Here is a 9,514-nt window from a genome sequence, read left to right on the forward strand (position 1 = left end):
TGGCGGTGCGTGTCGGGGCGGTGCGTGTTAGGGCGTGTCAGGGTGGTGCGTGTCGTGGCGGTGCGTGTTAGGGCGTGTCGGGGCGGTGCGTGTCGGGCGGTGCGTGTCGGGGCGGTGCGTGTCGGGCGGTGCGTGTCGGGGCGGTGCGTGTCGGGGCGGTGCGTGTCGGGGCGGTGCGTGTCGGGGCGGTGGCGTTGTCGGGGCGGTGCGTGTCGGGGCGGTGCGTGTCGGGGCGGTGCGTGTCGGGGCGGTGCGTGTCGGGGCGGTGCGTGCCGGGCGGTGCGTGTCGGGGCGTGTCGGGCGTTTCGGGGCGTGTCGGGCGTGTCGGGGCGGTGTGTGTCGGGGCGTGTCGGGGCGGTGCGTGTCGGGGCGGTGCGTGTCGGGGCGGTGCGTGTCGGGGCGGTGCGTGTCGGGGCGGTGCGTGTCGGGGCGGTGCGTGTCGGGGCGGTGCGTGTCGGGGCGGTGCGTGTCGGGGCGGTGCGTGTCGGGGCGGTGCGTGTCGGGGCGGTGCGTGTCGGGGCGGTGCGTGTCGGGGCGGTGCGTGTCGGGGCGGTGCGTGTCGGGCGGTGCGTGTCGTGGCGGTGCGTGTTAGGGCGGTGCGTGTCGGGGCGGTGCGTGTCGGGGCGGTGCGTGTCAGGGCGTGTCGGGGCGGTGCGTGTCGGGCGATGCGTGTCGGCGTGTTGGGGCGGTGCGTGTCGGGGCGGTGCGTGTCAGGGCGTTTCGTGTCGGGGCGATGCGTGTCGTTGCGTGTCGGGGTGGTGCGTGACGGGGTGGTGCGTGTCGGGGTGGTGCGTGTCGGGGTGGTGCGTGTCGGGGTGGTGCGTGTCGGGGCGGTGCGTGTCAGGGCGTGTCGGGGCGGTGCGTGTCGGGGCGATGCGTGTCGGCGTGTCGGGGCGGTGCGTGTCGTGGCGGTGCGTGTCGGGGCGTGTCGGGCGGTGCGTGTCGGGGCGTGTCGGGGCGGTGCGTGTCGGGGCGGTGCGTGTTAGGGCGTGTCAGGGTGGTGCGTGTCGTGGCGGTGCGTGTTAGGGCGTGTCGGGGCGGTGCGTGTCGGGGCGGTGCGTGTCGGGGCGGTGCGTGTCGGGGCGGTGCGTGCCGGGGCGGTGCGTGTCGGGGCGTGTCGGGGCGTGTCGGGCGTGCGGGGCGGTGTGTGTCGGGGCGTGTCGGGGCGGTGCGTGTCGGGGCGGTGCGTGTCGGGGCGGTGCGTGTCGGGGCGGTGCGTGTCGGGGCGGTGCGTGTCGGGGCGGTGCGTGTCGGGGCGGTGCGTGTCGGGGCGGGGTGCGTGTCGGGGCGGTGCGTGTCGGGGCGGTGCGTGTCGGGGCGGTGCGTGTCGGGGCGGTGCGTGTCGGGGCGGTGCGTGTCGGGGCGGTGGCTGTCGGGGCGGTGCGTGTCGGGGCGGTGCGTGTCGGGGCGGTGCGTGTCGTGGCGGTGCGTGTCGGGGGCGGTGCGTGTCGGGGCGGTGCGTGTCAGGGCGTGTCGGGGCGGTGCGTGTCGGGGCGATGCGTGTCGGCGTGTTGGGGCGGTGCGTGTCGGGGCGGTGCGTGTCGGGGCGGTGCGTGTCAGGGCGTTGCGTGTCGGGGTGGTGCGTGACGGGGTGGTGCGTGTCGGGGTGGTGCGTGTCGGGGTGGTGCGTGTCGGGGTGGTGCGTGTCGGGGTGGTGCGTGTCGGGGTGGTGCGTGTCGGGGTGGTGCGTGTCGGGGTGGTGCGTGTCGGGGTGGGGCGTGTCGGGGCGGTGCGTGTCGGGGCGTGTCGGGGCGGTGCGTGTCGGGGCGTGTCGGGGCGGTGCGTGTCGGGGCGGTGCGTGTCGGGGCGGTGCGTGTCGGGGCGGTGCGTGTTAGGGCGTGTCAGGGCGGTGCGTGTCGGGGCGGTGCGTGTCGGGGCGGTGCGTGTCAGGGCGTGTCAGGGCGGTGCGTGTCGTGGCGGTGCGTGTTAGGGCGTGTCGGGGCGGTGCGTGTCGGGGCGGTGCGTGTCGGGGCGGTGCGTGTCGGGGCGGTGCGTGTCGGGGCGGTGCGTGTCGGGGCGGTGCGTGTCGGGGCGTTGCGTGTCGGGGCGTGTCGGGGCGGTGCGTGTCGGGGCGGTGCTTGTTAGGGCGTGTCAGGGCGGTGCGTGTCAGGGCGGTGCGTGTCGGGGCGGTGCGTGTCAGGGCGTGTCGGGGCGGTGCGTGTCGGGGCGGTGCGTGTCGGGGCGGTGCGTGTCTGGGCGGCGCGTGTCAGGGCGTGTCAGGGCGGTGCGTGTCAGGGCGTGTCAGGGCGTTGCGTGTCGGGGCGGTGCGTGTCGGGGCGTGTCCGGGCGGTGCGTGTCCGGGCGGTGCGTGTCGGGGCGGTGCGTGTCGGGGCGGTGCGTGTCGGGGCGGTGCGTGTCGGGGCGGTGCGTGTCGGGGCGGTGCGTGTCGGGGCGGTGTGTGTCGGGGCGGTGTGTGTCGGGGCGGTGTGTGTCGGGGCGGTGCGTGTCGGGGCGGTGCGTGTTAGGGCGTGTCAGGGCGGTGCGTGTCGGGGCGGTGCGTGTCGGGGCGGTGCGTGTCGGGGCGGTGCGTGTCGGGGCGGTGCATGTCAGGGCTTGTCGGGGCGGTGCGTGTCGGGGCGGTGCGTGTCGGGGCGGTGCATGTCAGGGCGTGTCGGGGCGGTGCATGTCAGGGCTTGTCGGGGCGGTGCGTGTCGGGGCGGTGCGTGTCGGGGCGGTGCATGTCAGGGCGTGTCGGGGCGGTGCGTGTCGGAGCGGTGCGTGTCGGAGCGGTGCGTGTCGGGGCGGTGCGTGTCGGGGCGGTGCGTGTCGGGGCGGTGCGTGTCGGGGCGTGTCGGGGCGGTGCGTGTCCGGGCGGTGCGTGTCAGGGCGTGTCAGGGCGGTGCATGTCAGGGCGTGTCGGCAGTGCGTGTCGGGGCGGTGCGTGTCAGGGCGTGTCGGGGCGGTGCGTGTCGGGGCGGTGCGTGTCGGGGCGGTGCGTGTCGGGGCGGTGCGTGTCGGGCCGTGTCGGGGCGGTGCGTGTCGGGGCGGTGCGTGTCGGGGCGCCATTTTCTCCCTGCGGAGGGTGTTTGTGGCTCTGGACAGGGGCTCGATTGTGAGAGACACAACCCCCCACCTGTGGGTAATGAGATGCTCTGGGAGTTGGGGAGCAGGAGTCTGCTCTCTGGCTCGAGGTGCTGGGCTTGAGGGAGTCCGGCCATCACTGTGGCTTCTTCTCCTGGCTCCAGCTCTTGATGCAGCTGGCACAGTGTGGGGGGAGGGCACAGTGCGGGATTGGGGGGCTTTCTTTGTCTGTTATGAGGGGCCTGCCTACAGGATTTTCTGGTCCTCTGAAGGCCTGGAATGCTCTCGGCCACTAACACATCAAAGGCGGCTGAGGATGGCACCCCTCCCCGACCCCACCCCCTCGGAAACCCCCATCAGCAGAGGCACTCGGCAGCATTGTCTCTGATTGGCGGTGGGGCGGCGATTATCCTCAGGGGAAGATGGTGAAGAGAAAGGCTCCCCCCTCTCTCCCCCCCCCCCTCCCTACCCCCCTCCCTCCCCCCCTCCCTCCCCCCTCTCCCCGGCGTGGTCACTCTGGCCCCCCGCCCCTGTTATGAGGTCACTCCAGCACCTCGGCTTCGGTGACGTGCCTGGTGGAGAGGAGGGCCCTGGTTGCCAAGGTGACCAGAGGAGTGGGCTGGATGTCTGGGTGCTGTGTCTGGCCAGTGGCCCTGACTCGTTGGGTGTACCGAGGAGGCTCGAGCAGGCGGAGTGCTCTCGTCCGATCTCACCCCTGTTCGGGTGGAATCTCTCATCGATGTGAAGCCCTGTAACCTCCCCCGGGATCCTGCACCCACAACCTGATCCGTCTCAGGGCAATTTCCCGCCGTGCTATTTCGCTCTGCACAGAGGGGTTTCCTGTGTGAGCTGCTCCTGCACACTCTCCACTTCATCATCCACCTCTCCCATCCGGACTGGGGCAGGGGGAGCGAGGGGAGAGGGGGAGCGAATCATAGAAAGTTATGGCACAGAAGGAGGCCATTCAGCCCATCATGTCCGTGCTGGCCGAAAAAGAGCTATCCAGCCCGATCCCACTTTCCAGCACTTGGTCCGTAGCCCTGTGGGTTACAGCACTTCAAATGCTCATCCAGGTACCTTCTTAAATGTGATGAGGGTTTCTGCCTCTCCCACCCTTTCAGGCAGTGAGTTCCAGACCCCCACCACCCTCTGGGTGAAAACATTTCTCCTCAGCTCCCTTCTAATCCTTCTACCAATCACTTTAAATCTATGCCCCCTGGTTATTGACCTCTCTGCTAAGGGAAATAGGTCCTCCCTATCCACTCTATATAGTCCAGTCATAATTTTATGCACCTCAATTAAATCTCCCCTCAGCCTCCTTTGTTCCAAAGAAAACAACCCCAGCCTATCCAACCTTTCCCCATAGCTAAAATTCTCCAGTCCTGGCAACATCCTCGTAAATCTCCTCTGTACCCTCTCTAGTGCAATCACATCTTTCCTGTAATGTGGTGACCAGAACTGTACACAGTACTCAAACTGCGGCCGAACCAAAGTTTTGTACAGTTCTAGCATAACCTCCCTGCCCTTATATTCTATGCCTCGGCTAATAAAGGAAAGTATCCCGTATGCCTTTTTAACCACCTTATCTACCTGTCCTGCTACCTTCAGGGATCTGTGGACATGCACTCCAAGGTTCCTTTGTTCCTCTACACCTCTCAGTATCCTCCCATTTATTGTGTATTCCTTTGCCTTGTTTGCCCTCCCCAAAAACATCACCTCACATTTCTCCGGATTGAATTCCATTTGCCACTTTTCTGTCCACCTGACCAGTCCATTGATATCTTCCTGCAGTCTACAGCTTTCCTCCTCACTATCAACCACACGGCCAATTTTTGTATCATCTGCAAAGTTCTTGATCATGCCCCCTACATTTAAGTCCAAATCATTAATATATACCACAAAAAGCAAGGAACCTCATACTGAGCCCTGCGGAACCCCACTGGAAACAGCCTTCTAGTCACAAAAATACCTGTCGACCATTACCCTTTGCTTCCTGCCACTGAGTTAATTTTGGATCCAACTTGCCACTTTCCCTTGGATCCCATGGGCTTTTACTCTTTTGAGCAGTCTGCCAAAAGCATTGCTAAAATCAATGTAGACTACATCAAACACGTTACCCTCATCGGTCAGCATGGCTTTATGAAGGGGAAGTCATGTCTGACAAATTTGCTTGAGTTCTTCGAGGATATAACGTATAGGGTGGATAAAGGGGAACCAGTGGACGTAGTGTATTTAGACTTCCAGAAGGCATTCGACAAGGTGCCACATAAAAGATTATTACTTAAGATAAAAAATCACGGGATTGGGGGTAATATTCTGGCATGGGTGGAGGATTGGTTATCAAACAGGAAGCAGAGAGTTGGGATAAATGGTTCATTTTCGGACTGGCAACCAGTAACCAGTGGTGTTCCACAGGGGTCGGTGCTGGGTCCCCAACTCTTTACAATCTATATTAACGATTTGGAGGAGGGGACCGAGTGCAACATATCAAAATTTGCAGATGATACAAAGATGGGAGGGAAAGTAGAGAGTGAGGAGGACATAAAAAACCTGCAAGGGGATATAGACAGGCTGGGTGAGTGGGCGGAGATTTGGCAGATGCAATATAATATTGGAAAATGTGAGGTTATGCACTTTGGCAGGAAAAATCAGAGAGCAAGTTATTTTCTTAATGGCGAGAGACTGGAAAGTACTGCAGCACAAAGGGATCTGGGGGTCCTAGTGCAAGAAAATCAAAAAGTTGGTATGCAGGTGCAGCAGGTGATCAAGAAAGCCAACGGAATGTTGGCTTTTATTGCTAGGGGGATAGAATATAAAAACAAGGAGGTATTGCTGCAGTTATATAAGGTATTGGTGAGACCGCACCTGGAATACTGCATACAGTTTTGGTCTCCATACTTAAGAAAAGACATACTTGCTCTCGAGGCAGTACAAAGAAGGTTCACTCGGTTAATCCCGGGGATGAGGGGGCGGACATATGAGGAGAGGTTGAGTAGATTGGGACTCTACTCATTGGAGTTCAGAAGAATGAGAGGCGATCTTATTGAAACATATAAGATTGTGAAGGGTCTTGATCGGGTGGATGCAGTAAGGATGTTCCCAAAGATGGGTGAAACTAGAACTAGGGGGCATAATCTTAGAATAAGGGGCTGCTCTTTCAAAACTGAGATGAGGAGAAACTTCTTCACTCAGAGGGTGGTAGGTCTGTGGAATTTGCTGCCCCAGGAAGCTGTGGAAGCTACATCATTAGATAAATTTAAAACAGAAATAGACAGTTTCCTAGAAGTAAAGGGAATTAGGGGTTATGGGGAGCGGGCAGGAAAGTGGACATGAAGCTGAGTTCGGATCGGTCAATGCCCTGTGGGTGGCGGAGAGGGCCCAGGGGCTATGTGGCCGGGTCCTGCTCCGACTTCTTGTGTTCTTTAGATTTGTGGTTGGGATCAGATCAGCCATGATCTTATTGAATGGCGGAGCAGGCTCGAGGGGCCGATTGGCCTACTCCTGCTCCAATTTCTTATGTTCTTATGTTCTTATGTTGACCCTCCTTGTTACCATCTCAAAAAAATTCAATCAAGTTAGTCAGACACTTCCCTTAACAAATCCATGCTGACTGTCCTTGATTAGTCAGTGCCTTTCTAAATGACGATTTATGCTGTCCCTCAGAATCTATTCCAATAATTTCCCCACCACTGAGGTTAGGCCGACTGGCCTATCATTACTCGGCCTATCTCTTTCTCCCTTTTTAAACAATGGTACAACGTTAGCAGTCCTCCAATCCTCCAGCACCACGCCTGTATCCAGTGAGGATTGGAAATGATGGTCAGAGCCTCCGCTATTTCCTCCCTGGCTTCTCTTAACAGCCTGGGATACATTTCATCCGGGCCTGGTGATTTATCCACTTTCAAAGATGCTAATCCCCTTAATACTTCCTCTCTCACTATGTTTATCCCATCCAATATTTCACACTCCTTCTCCTTAACTTCAATCCCTGCATCATCCCTCTCCTTTGTGAAGACAGACACAAAGTATTCATTAAGAGCCATACCCACATCTTCCGCCTCCACACAAGTTACCGTTCTGGTCTCTAATAGGCCCTACTCTTTCCTTAGTTATTCTCTTGCTCTTTATGTATTTATAAAACATTTTTGGGTTTTCCTTAATTTTACTTGCCGGTATTTTTTCATGCCCTCTCTTTGCTTTCCTAATTTCCTTTTTAATTTCACCCCTGCACTTTCTATACTCCTCGAGGCTTTCTGCAGTATTGAGCTCTCGGTGTCTGACATGAGCTTCCCTTTTTTTGCCTTATCTTACCCTGCATGTTCCTTGTCATCCAGGGGGCTTTAGATTTGGCAGTCCCACCCTTTTTCTTTGTGGGAACATGTTTACTCTGAACCCCTTGAATCTTCCCCTTGAATGCCTCCCACTGCTCTGACACTGATTTACCTTCAAGTAGCTGTTTCTAGTCCACTTTTGCTAAATCACTTCTCAGCTTAGTAAAATTGGCCTTTCCACAATTTAGAACTTTTACTCCTGTTCTATCTTTGTCCTTTTCCATAACTATGCTAAATCTAACTGAATTATGATCACTACCTGCTCTCCCACTGATACTCCTTCCACCTGCCCAGCTTCATTCCCTAAAACTAAATCCAGAACTGCCTCCCCTCTTGTTGGGCTTGCTATATACTGGCTTAAAAAGTTCTTTTGAATGCATTTTAAGAATTCTGCACCCTCTATACCCTTCACACTGTTTGTATCCCAGTTAATATTCGGGTAGTTGAAATCCCCTACTATTACTGCCCTATTGTTTTTGCACTTCTCAGAAATTTGCCTACATATTTGCTCTTCTATCTCCCTCTGACTGTTTGGGGGTCTATAGTACACCCCCAGTAATGTGACTGCCCCTTTTTTGTTCTTCAGCTCAACCTGAGGGTGAGGAGAGCGGGGGAGAGGGTGAATCGGCAATCGGGGCAGAAACCCCTCGTATCAATAATGAGGAGATTCCTTCTACAACTCTTCACAAAACCATAAAACTGCCCTCAGGGCACATGAGGGTGGGGGAGTCTGTATCATCTGTTGAAAAGAAGACCCCCAGACGTAAGTGGTCACATTGATCAAAGGAGCAAAGATCGGGGGGGGGTCTATTATACTACTCCCAGAACATTGGGACCTTTCCCGTTTCCCCCCCCACCCCCCAGAGCGTCTCTAGACCCCCCCCTTTATACATGTGGGACCTGGGGGGTGTGGCAGGGCCTGGGGGTAGGGTCTGTACAGGCACAAAGGTAGATGGAGGTCCAGCAAATTCCAACCCTTTGCCCATTCCTCACTGTCCGTCCTCGCTGGCCTCCTCCTGGAGAATCTACACTGAACCCTCTCTGTGGCTTCAGTGTCTTTTCTATAGTGAGGCCCAGAGCTGCAGACGGTCCTCCAGTGTTTTGTGTAAATTGATTATCGCCCCTGTTTATAAAACCCAAAATACTCTTTTTATCACTGGCATCTGTAATTTCAGGGCAGTCCTGAAATGCGTCGGCCGTGTGTTCTGGGCCAGGGGCTGGATTTTGGAGTGGGACCTGGTTCTGCTCGCTCTCTGTTCCCTTCTGCCTGCAATCCGAACCTCTAATGGGGAGGGACGCAGGTGTTTCCAGCACCTGTCCCTTCCATTCACATCACTGACAGTCGGTCTCAGGGCAATCTCAGAGTCATCCACTGTCGTTCAGGAAGCTGCAACAGAACCCTGGATGGTTTTATTTGAAGATTTGTTCTATCTTCAGCTGTAATTCCACCCCACACCAATCCTGCTCTGATCTTCCTGCTCCCACAGGCCCAGGTAGTGTCATTATCGACTCCTGCTTATTGTCCCCTGGTATCTTCTCTCTCTCACCCTTTCAATGTAAATGCGCCCATCTCAGGACTTGGGACTGGGTCAACCCTGCGTCACATGAGCTCGATGTATTTTGGCCCATATGTTTCTGAACATCTCCAAGCCTGAAATTTTAACGAGCTTCTCATTGCAAACTCCCTTTGAAACTCCATGTACATTCGAGGCCAGATTCCACATCTAGGAGTTTGCAGCGTTACAACAGCCAGGAACTCGCAGGCCTGCACTGATCAGCAGATCATTAATCTAAATGGCAGGGGTCTGGTGCCCGGGGTCTGGGACCTGGGGCTCTCCGTTGAGTGCTCTCCGCTTGGATTGCCTGACTGCTGAATTAGATCTTCCATCCCTTTATCAAAATAACATCACTTCTTCAAAACACTTAGTGTTGTGATGATCTGGAATGCGCTGCCTGAAAGGGCAGTAGAAGCAGATTCAATAGTAACTTTCAAAAAGGAATTGGATAAATACTTGAAATTTACAGGGCGACGGGAATAGAGCGAGGGAGTGGGACTAATTGGAAAGCTCTTTCAAGGAGCCAGCACAGGCATGATGGGCCGAATGGGCTGCCTCCTGTGCTGTATCAAAATTAGTTCCTTCAGCTTGTCTTTGACAAATCCA

At 57.4% G+C, this 9,514-nt stretch overlaps 1 protein-coding gene across 1 annotated transcript in view; it reads left to right on the forward strand.

Moving 5' to 3' along the window:
• Positions 1 to 9,226, forward strand: part of LOC137301353 (suppressor of tumorigenicity 14 protein homolog) — a 92,325-nt gene extending 83,099 nt beyond the window's left edge. Inside the window, exons 16-17 of the mRNA XM_067970796.1 lie at positions 7,939 to 8,115; positions 9,081 to 9,226. Of these exons, the coding sequence (XP_067826897.1) occupies positions 7,939 to 8,115; positions 9,081 to 9,226 (323 nt within the window). The remainder of the gene's footprint in view (positions 1 to 7,938; positions 8,116 to 9,080) is intronic.
• The last annotated feature ends 288 nt before the right edge of the window (positions 9,227 to 9,514 follow it).

This window comes from Heptranchias perlo, chromosome 33 (genome assembly GCF_035084215.1).
Source record: "Heptranchias perlo isolate sHepPer1 chromosome 33, sHepPer1.hap1, whole genome shotgun sequence".
In the NCBI taxonomy this organism is placed as follows: Eukaryota; Metazoa; Chordata; class Chondrichthyes; order Hexanchiformes; family Hexanchidae; genus Heptranchias; species Heptranchias perlo.